At 45.7% G+C, this 18,581-nt stretch overlaps 1 protein-coding gene across 1 annotated transcript in view; it reads right to left on the bottom strand.

Annotated features, from left to right (window-relative positions):
• Positions 1-18,581, bottom strand: part of LOC121289691 (beta-TrCP-like) — a 218,268-nt gene that overhangs the window by 121,480 nt on the left and 78,207 nt on the right. Inside the window, exon 3 of the mRNA XM_041209316.1 lies at positions 3,074-3,157. Within this exon, the coding sequence (XP_041065250.1) occupies positions 3,074-3,157 (84 nt within the window). The remainder of the gene's footprint in view (positions 1-3,073; positions 3,158-18,581) is intronic.

The raw sequence follows: 18,581 nt of genomic DNA, 5'->3' as shown, positions 1-18,581 counted from the left end.
ACACTTTCTTACACCATTGCCTCATCCCTTAAACAAGTGACCGTTGCTCCAACCTGAGCTGTGATGTTGGCTGTCCCTGTTCTATTTTACCTCTGGGTTCATGGGTAAACCAAAGCTTCTTCTTGATCAGACATACACATGCTTTGACTTTCCAGCTTGGGATCACAAGACTTTAGGCCAAAATCTCCCTTCCAATCCTAAGGGACATTGATGCTAATTACTGCTCCTCAGGACCATCTACCCCAGCACAGGCTGCAGGGTCAATTCTGGGATCTTCCTATCCTGTATGGATTGCCTATAGATTGGTTCAGCTAGCTGAGTGACTGGGTTGGTTATACTCCCTCTGGCATTCTTTTGTTTTCTAACAAATTACAACTGTTATTGCATTTCAAATGTACATTATTGGCCACATTGTGCTTTTGGAAGTCCTGAGGTCAACATAAGTGCCATATTTGGCACAACTTTAAACAACAACAAAGTTCTTAAAAGCCACCTCTTTTACCAGCTTTAGGTTATCTGTCCTAATATCTCTTTCTTTGGTTCAGTGTCAAATTATGTCTGAAAACACTTCTGTGATGTGCCTTGAGATGTTATACTACATTAAAGGTGCTATACAAATGCATGTTGTTTTTGTAGATTTAAAGGACAAGTCTTTTGGTTTTAATAGGCTCACATTCAGCTCCCTCACTGAGGGGATCCAGACACAATAACTTCTCCATTCCATTGAGAAAACTGATATGTTTTTGTACCCAAGAGAGTGGTGCGAATGTGGAACTCACTACCACAGGGAGTAATTGAGGTGAATAGCTTAGGAGTATTTAATGGGAATCTAAATTAACACATGAGGGAGAAAGGGATAGAAGATATGTTTATAGGGTGAGGTGAAGTAGGGAGGGACGAGACTCATGTGGAGCATAAACACCAGCATAGGTCAAAACACAGAGATAAAAACAAAGAACTGTGGATGCTGGAAATCCAAAACAAAAACAGAATTACCTGGAGAAACTCAGCAGGTCTGGCAGCATCGGCGGAGAAGAAAAGAGCCGATGCCTCGAGTCCTCATGACCCTTCAACAGAACAGAACAGAACAGTTCTGTTGAAGAGTCATGAGGACTCGAGGCGTCGGCTCTTTTCTTCTCCGCCGATGCTGCTGGGCCTGCTGAGTTTTTCCAGGTAATTCTGTTTTTGTCCAGCATAGGTCAGTTGGGCTGAATGGCCTGTTCTAAGCTCTAAATTCTACACAATACTTTTCAATCGGTTTCCATTGTGATTGCTCAATATTAAATGGGGTGGGAATAATTTGAACAGAAAGTGGTCCTTCTGCGGAGTCCTCCTTCTCCCTTAAACAACCTTGGGTGTCTATTCTACACAGTGGAAATCAGCTTAAATATTTTGCTTTTCAGGTTACAGGGGTGAGTTGTGAGGGCACAGCACAGCAAGACAGCCTTTGAGGATTCCCCTTTTCTCTCTTTTTTCACTCACTAGTAACCTCTGGCATGACTTTAACTCCCAATGAGTTTAACAATATCATAAATGTAGCAGGGACAATTACATCCAGTTCTAACCCCTCACCCTCACCCCACCCCCACTCTGAATGGTGGGAAGGGCAGTTTAAAGAATCCACAGTACAGTGCTCAATTTTCTCAATGAGTCGCCATAATCAAGTTCAGGACACCCCCATACATCTGCACCCCAGCCCAGCACCCCAGCAAACCAACCTGCACAATCATCTTGGATCCTGCAGAACAAAAACAGAATTACCTGGAAAAACTCAGCAGGTCTGGCAGCATCGGCGGAGAATAAAAGAGTTGACGTTTCGAGTCCTCATTGGATCCTGCAGATGTGAGCTCCCCCACCTCATGCAACTTTCAAAGGTGAATGTGATGGGGAGAGTGATTACCACTGGACAATCTGGCTAACAATGGAACACTCTATCTTTACAATATTTACTTTCTGCCAAAACAAACAGTTGGAACCTCATTGCATATCAGTCAGGTCTCCATGAACTCCCTTTTTTCATTGCTTGAGCAGGAGAGATGTGACAACCTCTGAACTCAGCTAGAAGCTCAGTGTCATTTAACATTCACATCAATATGTGGGATTTGTTAAACAGAATGGACCAAAGTTATGATGGTTTGAGATAAGAGCTGTTTGCACCTCACACTGGCTACTTTCTAGGAAGCATTGCAGGGATGGGTCATATAAGCACAGTATAAGCAACCTTTCCATAAGGTATTCGGAAGAAAATCAAAGCTGCAGTATTAGAAAGAGCCTTGTCAGACAATGACAGAAACTGTGGCACAAAGGGAGGCCATTTGACACATTGTGACTGTTGTGTCAGCTGTGGCTCAGTAAATTCACTCCTGTCTCTGAATCAGAAGGTTGTGGGTTTAATCCCCACTCCAGGAACTTTAGCACAAAATTCAAGCTGACATTCCAGAGGAGTGCTACACTACTGGAGGCACTGTCTTTCAGATGGTGCATTCAACCATCTGTTCTCTCAGGTGGACTAAAATATCCAATTGCACTATTTTAAAGAAGAGCAGGGGCCAGTGCCTTGGCCAATATTCATCCCACAACTTAATTCCTGGTCCGGTTGTTTCCGTGTTTTGCCTCTCCCCAGTTCTGTAGCCTCCTCCAATCCTCCAAGACCTCTGCACTCCTTCAATTCTGGCCTCTTGCTTCTCTCTGTTTTTCATCATGCAACTACTAATGGCATAAGCCCTAAGCTCTGGAATTACCTTCCTATACCCCTCTACCTCTCCTTTCTCAATTAAGATGCTCCTTAAAATCTAATATCTCCTTATGTAGCCTGGAGTGATATTTGTCTGACTGCTCTCCTACGATGTGCCTTGGGACATTTTACAGTGCCAAAGACATTATACAAAAGGTTTCATTGTTGTTGTACTCCAAATAGGATCTAGTCCTTCGGGAAAAGGTGAAAATTGAAGGTAACTTTTTGGGGCATTAAGACTACCAATCACCGTGAGTGCCCCACATTGACATGTTTTAAAATGACTAGTCTTTGGTGGCCTTGGGGCCAATACACATTTCCAACCCTCCGGCCTCATACCTGTCGCTTCTTCTCCTCGTTCTTCTCAGGGACGGTCCCCTTGGGAGGCTGCTCATTGTTGCAGGCATCCCTCTCGGAGGCATTCTGCAAGGAAAATTGGAGAATTATGAAACAACCTCTGGCTCGGTGATGAGGAGACAATTGACAAAGCAGCTGAGAGGGGATGTGGAGAAATTATTTTTACCCAATGGGTTGTTGTGACTTGGAATGTTCATCCCAAAAAGGGAAGTGGAAACAGATTCAATGGTAATTTTTAAAAGGGAATTAGATAAATTCTTGAAATGGAAAAATTTGCAGCACTTGTGGGGAAAGACTGGGGTGGGCAGTTGGGGAGTGGGGCTATTTGGATAGCACCTTCCAAATCCTCAACCTCTACCACCTGGAAGGACAAGGGTAGCAGTGCATGGGAACAGCACCCTGCAAGACCCATTCCAAGCCACACACCATCCTGACTTGGAAATATATCACTGTTCCTTCACTGTCGCTGGGTCAAAATCCTGGAACTCCCTCACTAAAAGCACTGTGGGTGTACCTACACCACATGGGCTGTAGCGGTTCAAGAAAGCAGCTCTTACCACCATCTTCTTAAGGGAAATTAGGAATAGGCAATAAATGCTGGCCTAGTCAGCAATGCTCACATCCCATGCAAAAATAAAGAAAAAAGAGCTGGCACAGACATGATGGGTTGAATGGTCTCCTTCTGTTCTGCAGGATTCTAAGACTAGTAGTACGCAAGACCTTCGAGTGATGCTGCTGCACCTACAAATAAATGTAGCACTGTACACATGCTGCCCCCTGGCAGCGTGTCTATATCTAAATATTGCAAAAATGGTACAAATAGGGACAAATTCCATATACGTTATGGAAGTGTCATAGTCAACTTTCTGTGGCAAACTTCAAAGGAAAGCATAAAGAGATAAAGGAATTCTCCAGGAATGCAAAATGCCAGAGCCAAAATGTCTGAGGTCTCTTATCTGACCTCTGTACGAGCTCTCCTGGTGTTTCAAAGAGCTGACACAGACACAATGGACAGATTGGCTTCCTCTGTGCTGCATCATGTTATGGAAAGCAGACTTAGTACTATTCTAAAAAGGTGAAAGAAGTGTAAATGCCAAACTGATAAGGAAGTTGCCAAGCGTCCTGAAGGAAGGGAATATTAGTTGCAGACGGAACACAGGAAGAAACAGAGGAACAGGAAGAGGCCATTCAGCCCCTCAAACCTGTTCTGCTATTTAATCAGATCAAAGCTGATCCGTATCTTAACTCCAGCTACCTGCCTTGGTTTCACACTCTTTACCCAACAAAAATCTTACCAGCATCTGTGGAGACAGAAAGAGTTAATGTGACTTGAAACTCTCTCCACAGATGCTGTCAGATCTTCTGAGAATTTCCTGCATCTTTTATTTTTATTTTACACTTCCAGCAACTGCAATATTTTGCTTTTGAAAAATCTTATCAGTTCTCAGTTAAAAGCCTCAGTGGCTTTTTGGAGGAGAGAGTTCTCGATTTCCACTCTGTGTGATGAAGTGCTTCCTGACATCACCCCTGAATGGCCTGGCTCTCATTGTAAGGTTTCCCCTTGTTCTGGACTGCTCCAACAGCAATCTGTGCAATGTTTTTGGCCAGTTCAGTGAGCTCATGTTGTTATGACAGAGAAGCCAAGATGAAGAGTCATGTGCTGGGGAGCGGCACATCACCATTTAGGAGGAATTCAAGGCCAATCGGCCGGGAGCTTGTAGGTTAAGTGGCACCAACCTTGATTTTAACAGCCAACTGACTATTCATTCTCAGAATGTGAGCATCAGGGGCAAAGCAACCATTGATTGACTGTCCCTAATCTCCCTTAACATTTTTAAAATTCCTGTATGGACTGAGGGCTTTGCTGGCTAGGCCAGCATTTATTGCCCATCCCTAATTGTCCTTGAGAAGGTGATGGTGAGCTGCCATCTTGAACCGCTGCAGTCCATGTGGTGTAGGTACACCCGCAGTGCTGTTGGGGAGTTCCAAGATTTTGACCCAGCGACACTGAAGGAACGGCGATATATTTCCAAGTCAGGATGGTGAGTGACTTGGAGGGGAACTTGCAGGTGGTGATGTTCCCATCGATCTGCTGCCCTTGTCTTTCCAGATGGTAGTGGTTGTGGGTTTGGAAGGTGCTGTCTAAGGAGCCTGGGTGTATTTCTGCAATGCATCCTGTAGATGGTATACACTGCTGCTACTGTGTGTTGGTGGTGAAGGGACTGAATGTTGAAGGTGATGGATGCGGTGTCAATCAAGCGGGCTGCTTTGTCCTGGATGGTGTCAATATTTCTTGAGTGGGAGCTGCACTCATCCAGGGAAGTGGAGAGTATTCCATCACACTCCTGACCGGTGCCTCATAGACAGGCTTTGGGGAGTCAGAAGGTGACTGCAGGATTCCTAGCTGCTGACCTGCTCTAGTGGCCACAGTATTTATATGGCTAGTCCAGTTCAGTTTCTACTTCATAAGGCAGTAAAGAATCAACCACATTGCTATGGGTCTGGAGTCACATAGGGGCCCAGACAGAGTGAGGGTGGCAGGTTCCCTTCCTTAAAGGATATTAATGAAACAGTTGGGTTTTCATGACAATCCTGACAGCTTCATGAGCCACAGCCATTTTATTTCCAGATTTTAAAAACTGAATTTAATTCGGTGGTGGGATTTGAACTCATGTTCTTTGGGTTCTTAGTGCACGAAGGAATCACTACAAGACTGAACCTCTGTCAGGAGGATGAAATGAGTTGAAATGCAAAGGCTCATAAATCCACATGCAATCGGAATAAGTTAGACAGCGATTGGTGAGAAAGGGAGTAGAATGACAGTAAAGTGACCCAGATGAGTGCACAGTAAGGAATGGAAAAGTGACTTCAGTGGAGCACGGGATATTCTGTAAATCACTGAGCTTAAACCACTTCTGTAAACCCTCACATATGCACACTGAGGTATAACAGCAGCCTGAGCAGAAAAGACAAAACGAATTAGAGGATTGCAGAGCCTAATAGCTGCTAAATGTAGCAGCTTGTAAGGTATAAATCCCAGAGATATTGCTGTAATCCTTTAACATGATGATGTAATCTTGCTCACTGATTCTGTTGAAGGATATGACATGTGGGCTGATGTTGGGTCTGTGAAAACTCTGCTGTTACACAGCACAAGATGCAAACATCAGGGGGAAAACTGATTTCAATAAACAGAGGGAACGGATGTTTATATTCTGCAATATTTCTGCAACGGAAAACCAGCCAGGGAGAAAACAACAACATTGAATTTTACTGCACACAAACAGGCCATTCAGCCCATCTGGCTTATGCTGGCATTTATGCTCCACATGAGCCTCCTCAAACCTTCCTTCATCTAAATGCACTGACATAATCTTCTATTCCATTCACCCCCCACGTACTTACCTAGCATTCCTGAAATGTATCTATGCTATTACACCAGGATAGATGCTGAAAATTAGAATTGCTTCCTTTCATTATATTAAAAATCTATCAAAATTAGTCAGCGAGCCCTACAAATGAATAAATCAGCCAGCATGGGTTTCTGTGTGCATATTATTTATATTTTATAGGAGATGGACAGACTCATTACGAGCAGTAGGATCAGGGTTCAGCCCAGTGACTGGTTCTCTCTGTGAGTATCCGACACTCTTGCAGCTGAGCATCTCCAACAAAGCCCTGAGCACCAAGCTCTTTACATCACTGCACCCATTCATCATCCTGAAGTTAATTGGTGTAGGCTTTAAGCAAATTTCATACACATCTCAAAGAAGCCAGCGACAGCCACTCCTGACCCCTCTGCCATACGGTGCTATTGATTAACCCGGCTCTAACACAGAACTAGGTATTGTGGTGGACTGGCGGGGGGGGGGGGGAGGGCGGGGAGGCAGGGGGAGGGGGGCACGGTTAGGAGGAGATTCAACGATGAAGGGTGGGCGAGTTTAGTGTTGAGCAGAATAAAAATATGCTGGATAATTATCTTCATTAACCTGGCAGGCTTGGGAGGGCTACATTGAAATGTGTTGGCTGGGAAACTGGCTGCTCTCTACCTGTTTTGGGAGGCCAATGGCAGAAGACTTCTTTGCCTACCCAATGATGACATTCAATTTCCATCCAGCAACAACAATCTGCATTAATATAGCAGCTTTAATGTAGTAAATGACCCAAGATACTTCACAGAAACGTTATCGGACAAAATATGGCACTGCGCCACATGAGGAGACATTGGGAGAGGTGACCAAAAGCTTGGTCAATGATGTAGGTTATTAAGGACCATCATAAAGAAGGAGAGTGAGGTAGCGAGGTGGAAAGCCTTAGGGAGGGAATTCCACAGTTTGGGGCCCAGGCAGCTGGATGTATGGCTGACAATGATGGAGCGATTAAAATCAGGGTTGCTCCAGAGGCCAGAATTGGAGAAGCACAGAGATCTTAAAGGGATGTGGGGGTGTAGGCGATTACAGAGATAGGGAGAGATGGGGCCAATGAGGGAACTGACTGTAAGGATGATGATTTTCATATGGAGGTGTTTCTAGACCAAGAACCAATGTAGGTCAGCGAGGATGGGGGCTACGGGTGAACAGGACTTGATGTCAGTTAGGATACAGAACCCAAGTTTGTTTGTGTCTGCAGTGAAAGGCATTGCACGGTAATAACTTGGGATATGCCCCTGTGTAACCAACCAAGGGACAGGGCACGGAGTGAAAGCCCTTCTCCATGTTGCACATGATGGTAGGTATATGGTCTCAACCATGACGGGAAATAGGGAGGGGTCATTCAGAGGTTGGCCACCTCCTCCTTGTAAAGAGAGCCACAGAATTGGAAGGGAAGTTGCCTGCTCTGACCCTGCTCTTTCTCAGCCTCAGTGGTAGGTTAGAGAGCAGTAATGAATGGAACGACTGACCAACTGTCACCAATTCACAGAGACATACAACAACAATATAAACCAACGTACAAAGGTCAGGGCTAGAATACCCTCTCAGTCTGTTCCCAAATTTTTGTGGAAACACCACTTTGAAAGCTGGTGATGTGTTTTTTTGCACCACGGATCTTTGCAATGCCTTGTAACTATTGTTTTCACACTGCGGGTTACATAATTGCAGTACCCAGCTCTTCTGCAGCTGAAGAATGGGTATTTGGCTCAACACAGCCGTCATCCATGGTTCAGTGTATGGCACTCTTGCCTCTGAATGCCCTGGGTTCAAGCTCTAGTCTTGAGATTTGAATATATAATCCAAACTGACACTCCCAGTACTGAGGTAACGTTGCACTGTTGGAGGTGCCGCCTTTATCAGGTCTTAATCTGATACCTCGTATGCCCTCAGGTGATGTAAAAGATCCCATGCTACTATTTCTAAGGACAGCAGGAGTGATCTCCTGGTTAACATTTATCTTGCAACCAACTTCAGCAAACCAGATTAGTTAGTTGTTTGCCTCAATTGCAGTTTTCGGGATGTTTGTCACAATAACAGTGACTAAACTTCAAAAATAATTACCTGGGCTGTCCTGACAATGTGAAAGTGAGGTATAAATGCAAGTTCTAGTTCTCCTTATCTTTCTTGATCTGTAGTGCAGTTTTTCAGGGTCTGACTTTGTGTATAATGCTGGAAGCCTTTGAACAGATAGTGTGCATCTAAGACTCGCCTCCTTCTATAATGAGACAATTTACATGTCAAGGTGACCCAGAAACACAATAATACTAGTGGTACACTGTCTGTGCCTCAGTTCCACTGGCAGCAAACCTCCTGTTCACGTCATGCGTGAGGCAGAATGACTAAATCCTGCATTCTGCTACCTTACTTCCTACATACTGTTTCCCTGTGGAAATGTGACCTCATACGACCTCATTGACCACGTGATGAATAATCCCAACCCGTGAAATATTTGAGGACCAAATCAATTTAATCAAATGAGGTTTGAAAGGTCACAGACCTGAAACATTAATTCTGCTTTTCTTGCCACACATGCTGTCTTGCCTGCTGAGTATTTCCATCACTTTCTGTTTTTATTTCAGCCTTCCAGTGTCTGCAGGATTTTGCTTCTGTTTTAGCAATGTTCATTCAGTAATATATATTGGCCTTAGGACACAGGTGAAACTCTCTTACTCTTCTTCAAAATATAGCAGGATCTTTTACTTCCACCTGAGAGGACAGACAAGGTGTTGGTTTAGCATCTCACCTAAAAGACAGCACCTCTGACATTGCAGTATTCCCTCAGCATTGCAGTAGGAGTGTTAGACTGGGTTTATTGGTGCTTATGTCACTGAAGGGATACTTGAACCCACAACCTGCTGGATCAGAGGTATGAGTGTAATCTACAGAGCTGACACTATACAAGGCCCTGTTGGTTTACATCAACCCAGGGAGCTGCTAGGAGCTAACTAAGAGTGTACACGAAAGATGCCAAGCAGCAGTAACTGTGCACAACTGGACAGGAAAGTGATCTATACAAAGGAACATAGGCACAGGAGAAGGCTATCCAGTCCCTTGAGCTTGTTCAGCTATTCAATTAGATTTTGTTGATCTGTATCTTAATTCCCTCCATTTGCCCCAGTTCTGTAACACTTGGGCACTGAGCCAAAGAAGTGGGTATTAAGAGATGAGACCAATCATTTGGTCAAAGCAGTTTTTAAAGTTGGGGGGAGGTGAGTAGAGAAGTGGAGAAGTTTACGGAGGGAACATACACAAGTAGGGGAGGGAAGATTCTGCAGCTTTGTACGGTGAAGTGGCAACTGAATGGTTTATTGGCATGTGGTAGGGGGGCAAGAAGAGGATCAGGGAACAAGGATTCAGTTCAGTCTTGTTTTCCTCATTCCCATCCACGAACATAAAAACAAAATGTGTGCCTCTTTGCTACCCAAACCACTGAATGTGATATGAGGTGTCTCCTCTCTGTCACAAAATACGACTCAGCTCCACAGAAATTCCAATATCAAACATTATTGATATCAAGCTGTGGAGCTTTTTATTTTTAAGATGTAAACCATATTCCAAAACATAATATGATTCAGGATTTCTTTATAAGAACACAAGAAATAGGAGAAGGGATAGGCCATACAGCATTTGTCCTGCTCCACCATTTTGATCATGGTCCAGTTTTTACATCATCTCCAGTTTCCCTCCCTAGCCCTTGGCTCCCTTAATGCCCCAAAAGTTATTTTCTGTGACTTTTTTTCTATGTTAAAGGTGAGGTGTATATGCATGTGGCTGTTGCACGCAACAAGTTTCACGGCACTTCACATATCTTTTTGATGTTTCTGAGAGACTTTACAACTCTTATCGAAGTTGTTGTGAAGAAAATTCCTCCTCATGTTCATGGTCAGCTCCCTCAATTTCGGAACAGGAGGAGGTCATTCAGCCCCTCAGGTCACTTCCATTATTCAATTGACCACCACTGATTTGTACCTTAATCCCATTTACCTACCTTTGTACCTTATCACTTGATACTCTTATCCAATAAAGCTCTATCAATCTCAGGCCTAAAATTTTCAAATGACCCCCAGCATCCACAGACTTCTGGGGGGGTGCGGGGAGTTCCAGATTTCCACTACCTTTTGTGTGAAGAATTACTTTTGGATTTCACTCCTCTAATGGTCTACTTCTAAATGTGAGACTGGGGTCCCTTGGTCTGGATTCACTGACCAGAGGAAATAGTTTCTCTGTATCTACCCAATAGAATCCCTTGATCATTTTAAACACTTTGATTAGGTTTAAAATCAAGGGAATACAAGGCACATTAATGGAATCTGTGCTCATAGTTTAACCCTTTAAGCCCCAGTGTCCTTCTGATGAATTGGCACAGCATCCATTCATTTCATCTCAACTCAGTCTATATATTAATTTCTCAAGGGAAGTTGCACTGCAATTCAGCCTTTGGGTAGCAAACATGTTTCTTGAACAAAATACCAGTATGATTATAACATTTCTCAAAATATAAATCTGAGGGCTTTCATCAGCAGAGTTCATCAGCATGGATAAAGTTGTGTATTGTCCTGAGGGAATGACAGAACAGTGAAGCAGCGACACAGCAGAGATTAACAACAATGTGCAGCAGAAGCTCCTCACGAGCTCTGGTTCAACACCACAGGTCCAAAAGGTCATGAGTTCAAGTTCAGCACCAGGAATTCTGTGTGTAATCTAGGTGGACACTCCTGGTGCAGTACTGAGATAGCTCTGCACTGTCGGAGATGTCATCCTTTACAGGGGATGACTGAGGCCTGTTTGCTTGTAGGGTATTAAATGGCAAGAAAGTTAAGATTAATATTCTGTAAAAGAGGTTAAAGGCGTTTTGCTTCTAAACAAGTATAATATTTTGGATACCTATTTTGGACAAAATTATAGATAAATCCTAAAAATGGAGTTAAAAGAAAAAGATAGGCTTGCATTTATACAACATCTTTCTCAACCTCAGGATGTACCAAAGCACTTTATAGCCAATGCATGCCCTCAGTGCTGACCCTCCAGCAATGCAGCACTCCCTCAGTACTGGCCCTCTAACACTTCAGCACTCCTTCAGTACTTACCCTTTGACAGTGCAGCATTCCATCAGTACTGACCCTCTGTCACTGCAGCATTCCTTCATTATTGACCCTTCAACAATGCAGTGCTGCCTCAGTACCAACCTTCTGACACTGCCGAGCTCCCTTAGTACTGGCCCTCCAATACTGCAGCAATCCCTCAGTACTGACCTTCTGCCAGTGCGGCATTCCCTTAGTGCTGACCTTCCGACAGTGCAGCAGCCCCTCAGTGCTGACCCTCTGACAGTGCAGTACTCCTTCAGTACTCACCCTCTGATAGTGCAGCACTCCCTCAGCAGTGAGCCTCCAACAGTGCAGTGCTCCCTCAGTACTAACCGTCTGACAGTGCGGCACTCCCTCAGTACTGACTTGCCAACAGTGCAGCACTCCCTCAGTGCTGACTCAACATTACCATCACTGAATCCCACACTATCAACATCCTGGGAGTTACCATTGACCAGAATTGAACTGGACTAGCCAGATAAATACTGTGGCTACAAGAGCAGGTCAGAGGCTAGGAATCCTGCGACGAGTAACTCACCTCCTGAATGTCCACCATCTACAAGGTACAAGTCAGGAGTGTGATGGAACACTCTCCACTTGCCTGGATGAGTGCAGCTCCCACAACACAAAATAAGTTGGACACCGTCCAGGACAAAGCAGCCCACTTGATTGGCACCACATCCACAAACATTCAGTCCCTCCATCACTGACGCACAGTAGTTGCAGTGTGTATCATCTACAAGATGCACTGCAAGAACTCACCATGGCTTATTAGACAGCACCTTCCAAACCCATGACCGCTACCATCTAGAAGGACAAGGGAAGCAGATAGATGGGAACACCACCACCTGGAAGTTCCCCTCCAAGTCACTCACCATCGTGACTGTGGGTGTACCTACGCCACATGGACTGCAGCGGTTCAATAAGGCAACTCGCCACCACCTTCTCAAGGGCAACTAGGGATAGACAATAAATATTGGCCCAGCCAGCGAAGCCCACATCCCATGAAAGAATTTTTAAAAATGACCCTGTGATACTGCAGCACTCTCTCAGTTCTGACCCTCTGACAGTGCAGCACTCACTCAACACTGAAACTCCGACAACGCAGCACTCCCTCAATACTGACCCTCCGACACTGCACACTCCCTCAGTACTGACCCTCTGATACAGCAGCTCTCCCTTAGTACTGACCCTCTGACAGTGCAACAGTCTCTTAATACTGACTCTCCGGTATTGCAACAGTCCCTTAATACTAACCCTCCAACAGTGCGGCACTCCCTCAGTACTGGCTCGCCAACAGTGCAGCACTCCCTCAGTGCTGACTCAACATTACCATTACTGAATCCCACACTGTCAACATCCTGGGAGTTACCATTGACCAGAATTGAACTGGACTAGCCAGATAAATACTGTGGCTACAAGAGCAGGTCAGAGGCTAGGAATCCTGTGACGAGTAACTCACCACCTGACTGTCCACCATCTACAAGGTACAAGTCAGGAGTGTGATGGAACACTCTCCACTTGCCTGGATGAGTGCAGCTCCCACAACACAAAAGAAGTTGGACACCGTCCAGGACAAAGCAGCCCACTTGATTGGCACCACATCCACAAACATTCAGTCCCTCCACCACTGACGCACAGTAGTTGCAGTGTGTATCATCTACAAGATGCACTGCAAGAACTCACCATGGCTTATTAGACAGCACCTTCCAAACCCATGACCGCTACCATCTAGAAGGACAAGGGAAGCAAATAGATGGGAACACCACCACCTGGAAGTTCCCCTCCAAGTCACTCACCATCGTGACTGTGGGTGTACCTACGCCACATGGACTGCAGCGGTTCAATAAGGCAACTCGCCACCACCTTCTCAAGGGCAACTAGGGATAGACAATAAATATTGGCCCAGCCAGCGAAGCCCACATCCCATGAAAGAATTTTTAAAAATGACCCTGTGATACTGCAGCACTCTCTCAGTTCTGACCCTGTGACAGTGCAGCACTCACTCAACACTGAAACTCCGACAAAGCAGCACTCCCTCAATACTGACCCTCCGACACTGCACACTCCCTCAGTACTGACCCTCTGATACAGCAGCTCTCCCTTAGTACTGACCCTCTGATAATGCAACAGTCTCTTAATACTGACTCTCCGGTATTGCAACAGTCCCTTAATACTAACCCTCCAACAGTGCGACACTCCCTCAGTACTGATCCTCCGACACTGCAGTGCTCCCTCAGTAATGACCCTCTGATACAGCAGCACTCCCTTAGTACTGACCCTCCGACAGTGCAACAGTCCCTTAATACTAACTCTCTGGCATTGCAACAGTCCCTTAATACTAACCCTCCAACAGTGCGACACTCCCTCAGTACTGATCCTCCGACACTGCAGCACTCCCTCAGTAATGACCCCCTGATACTTCAGCACTCTGTCAGTACTGACCCTCCAATACTGCAGCATGCCCTCAGTACTGACGCTCCAACACTGGAACACTCCCTCAGTACTGACCCTCCAACACTGCAGCACACTCAATACTGACCCTCCGATGCTGCAGCACTCCCTTGATGCTGATCCTCTCACAATGTTGCGATCCCTTAGTCCTGACCCTCTGACAGTGCAGCAATCCCTCTGTACTGTCCCTCTGACAGTGCAACAATAGCTCTGTACTGTCCCTCTGACAGTGCAGCATTCCCTCAGTACTGACCTTCTGACAGTGCAGCACTCTCTTAGTACTGACCCTCCAACAGTGCTGCACTCCCATAATACTGATGCTGCACCAGTCAGCACTCCCTCAGTACTGTTCCTCCGACAGTGCAGCATTCCCTTCGTACTGACCCTCCGCCAGTGTTTCAGTATCTTAGTACTGACCCTGAGAGTCAGCACTCCCTCAGTACTGACCCTCCAACACTGCAGCCCTCCCTCAATACTGACCCTCTGACACTGCAGCATTCCCTCAGTAGTGACCCTCCCATGCTTCAATACTGACCCTCCAATACTGCAGCACTTCCTCAGTACTGACCGTCTGACACTGCAGCACTCCCTTAGTACTCACCCTCTGACGCTGCAGCACTCCTTCAGTACTTCAATGGGAATGCCAGTCTGGAATATGTGCACAAGTCTCTAGATTGGGACTGAAGACAGAACCTACTAGCTCCGGTGAGATCACTGCCCACTGAGATCAGCATAGGGCAGAGGGTTGAATGACCTGTTTGAGCAGTAGGCTCTGAAATTCTATGCAATTGTTAATCGGCGGTGTGGGGCAAGATCCCCAGAGGACTGTATGGTCAGTTTCTTCGGGATTACTGGAGAATGTTTATCCCTTTAAATACTGTTGACTGGAGAATCTAGTATCACCAGCGTATCAAGCTGGCTTCACTGATGTTGCCCGGCTGCCATCCGATCTGACCTTAGCCAATGGGTGCAGAAGCCAGCCCGATCACTGCTTCAGGCTGTGCCATGTGGGCCAGCTGGTCAGGGTAGCTCCTGGTTTGTTTTCTCTTACCCAAGATTACTCGCTTTAATAATGAATTCCACTTGCACAAGCAGAGTGACCTGTCAAATAGGGAGCGAGAGAGGAGAGGGGGAAAGAGGCAGTCTTCCATCACCATGAAACATCATCAGTGCTTGTTCCAATTACCTGGAGACAGGATTCAATTGGATGCTTGGGCAAGTGACAAAAAAGTGTTTCCCCAAGGTCCAATATGGGGTTAATTAAACAGTTGACTCCGAACCCTCCCTTTCATTAGGCAAGTAAAAACCGATCACTGAAGCATGGCCAGCTGTGTGATGGGCTGCACAAAGCACACTCAGACCAGTGAAGTGAAGAGATGGGAAACTATAAAGCATTAGCAACATCTGATCAGAGAGAACAATTACCTGATCGATAATAACAGGAGCTATTCAGAAAGCGAGTCGGGGTAGAGAGGGTCACAGAGGCACATAATTCAGAGAGCAAGAAAAAAGCAACAAAGAGCCTTAAAATAAAGTTGGACAGACACAAAGTGGATTTTTGTCGACTGTCCCAAACGAAAAACAGCAACCCTCACACTGCTGGGATAACTTTCACACAGAGGGCGGAGAGTGATAGTGTGAGGGAACTGAATTAACATCAGTAGAGATACAATCAGTAACCCAGGGCGCTGGGGAGAGAGGGGTTACTGAGTGACAGTGTGAGGGAGCTGGATTAACATCAGTAGAGATACAGTCAGTAACCCAGGGAGCTAGGGCAAAGAGGGGTTGCTGAGTGACAGTGTGAGGGAGCTGGATTAACATCAGTAGAGATACAGTCAGTAGCACAAGGTGCTGGGGGTGAGGGGTTTCTAAGTGACATTGTGAGGGAGCTGGAATAACACCAGTAGAGATACAGGTAGTAACACAGGGCGCTCGGGGGAGAGGGGTTACTGAGTGACAGTGTGAGTGAGCTGGATTAACTTCAGTAAGGAAACTGTCAGTAACCCAGGGTGCTGGGGGAGAGGGGTTACTGAGTGACAGTGTAAGAAATAATTTTTATATTGATAACATCTTTTTCAAGCTCAGGATATCATGAAGAGCTTTACAGCCCATGCATTGCCTGTCTTGAAGTGTCGTCACTATTGTGATGTAGGGCACATGGCAATGTGACTCTGTAACTCTCTGTGTCAGCCATGGTTCAGTGGGAGCACTCTCTCCTGATTGACAAAGTTATGTTTTCAAGCTCCACTCCATAGACTTGAACACAAAATCCAGACAGACACTCCCATTGAAGGAGCACTGCACTGACAGAGGTGCCATCTTTCAGATGCCCTCTCAAGTGGGTGTAAAAGATGCCATGATAGTATTTCAAAGTAGAGCAGGGGAGATCACCCCAGTGTGCTGACTTATATTTACCCCTCAACCAACTTCACAACAATATGTTATCAAGTAATTGTCACATTGCTGTTTGTGGGAGCTTGCTGTGCACAAACTGGCTGCCCTTGCTCTTACATGACAAAGTGACTACGCTTGAAGACAATTTACTTGGCTGAAAAGTGCTTTCCGGCCATGAAAGATGCTACAGAAATGCAAGTATTTCTTTTTGTAGCTAACACATGCTAAACCTGCCCTCAGCTGGTTTAAAGGGACAGTGTAGAGGGAGCTTTACTCTGTAGCTAACCCCATGCTGTACCTGCCCTGGGAGTGTTTGATTGGGACAGTGTAGAGGGAGCTTTACTCTGTATCTAAACCTGTGCTGTACCTGCCCTGGGAGTGTTTGATGAGGATGGTGTAGAGGGAGCTTTACTGTGTATCTAACCCCGTGCTGTATCTGTCATAGAGTCATAGAGGTCTACAGCATAGAAAAAGGCCCTTCAGCCCATCGAGTCTGCACTGGTCAAACAAGTACTTAACTATTCTAATCTCATTTTTCAGCACTAGGCCCATAGCCTTGTATGCCATGGCATCGCAAGTGCACATCCAAATACTTCTTAAATGTTACGAGGGTTTCTGCCTCTACGGTCCTTTCAGGCAGTGAGTTCCAGATTCTCCCTGCCCTCTGGGTGAAACAAATTCTTCCTCATACCCCCTTTAAGCCCCCTGCCCCTTACCTTAAATCTAAGCCCTCTGATTATTGATCCCTCCACCAAGGGGAAAAGTTCCTTCTTGTCTACCCTACCTATGCCCCTCATAATTTTATACACCTCAATCACGTCCCCCCTCAATCTCCCCTGCTCCAGGACAAATAACCTCAGTCTATCCAATCTCTCCTCATGACTAAAACTCTCCAGCCCAAGCAACATCCTGGTAAATCTCCTCTGCACTTTCTCTAATGCAATCACATCCTTCCTGTGATGTGGATTCCAGAACTGCACGCAATACTCTAGCTGTAGCCTAACCAGCATTTTATACAGTTCTAGCATATCCTCCCTGCTCTTATATTCTATGCTTCAGCCAATAAAGGCAAGTATCCCATATGCCTTCTTAACCACCTTATCTACCTGTCCCGCTACCATAAGGGACTGGTGGACATGCACACCAAGGTCCCTCTGATCCTCGGTACTTCCCAGGGTCCTACCATTCATCGTGTATTCCCGTGCCTTGTTTGTCCTGCCCCATTGCATCACCTCACACTTATCCAGATTAAATTCCATTTGCCACTGATCAGCCCATCTGACCAGCCCATCTATATCCTCCTGTAATCTAAGACTATCCTCCTCACTATTTACCACCCCAACATTTCTTGTGTCATCCGCGAACTTACTGATCAACCCTCCTACATTCAAGTCTAAATCATTTATATATACTGCAAACAGCAAGGGACCCAACACCGATCCCTGTGGAACCCCATTGGGCATAGGCATCCAGTCACAAAAACACCCCTCAACCATCACTCTCTGCTTCTTGCCACTCAGCCAATTCTGGATCCAATTTGCCAAATTGCCTTGAATCCCATGGACTCTTACCTTCGTTATCAGTCTCCCATGTGGGACCTTATCAAAAGCCTTGCTGAAGTCCAAGTAGACTACGTCAAATGCATTGCCCTCATCTACACAGCTGGTCACCGCTTCGAAAAATTCAATCAAATTGGTCAGACATGACCTCCCCTTAACAAAACCATGCTGACTGTCCTTGATTAATCCCTGCCTCTCCAAGTGTAGATTAATTTTGTCCCTCAGAATTTCTTCCAATGGTTTCCTCGCCACTGAGGTTAGACAGGCTGGCCTGTAGTTCCCTGGTTTATCTCTTCCTCCCTTCTTGAATAGCAGTACCACATTGCCTGTCCTCCAGTCCTCTGGCACCTCTCCTGTAGTCAGGGAAGTGTTGAAACTTTTTTGCCAGTGCCCCTGTTACCTCCTCCCCTGCCTCACTCAACAGCATGGGATACATTTCATCCGGGCCTGGAGATTTATCTACTCTCCTGGGAGTGTTTGATGGGGACAGTGTAGAGGGAGCTTTACTCTGTATCTAACCCCGTGCTGTACCTGTCCTGGGAGTGTTTGATGGGGACAGTGTAGAGGG

The sequence above is a fragment of the Carcharodon carcharias genome, chromosome 17 (assembly GCF_017639515.1).
Source record: "Carcharodon carcharias isolate sCarCar2 chromosome 17, sCarCar2.pri, whole genome shotgun sequence".
In the NCBI taxonomy this organism is placed as follows: Eukaryota; Metazoa; Chordata; class Chondrichthyes; order Lamniformes; family Lamnidae; genus Carcharodon; species Carcharodon carcharias.
Note: the sequence above shows the minus strand (reverse complement) of the source record. Positions and strands in the feature narration are given on the sequence as shown.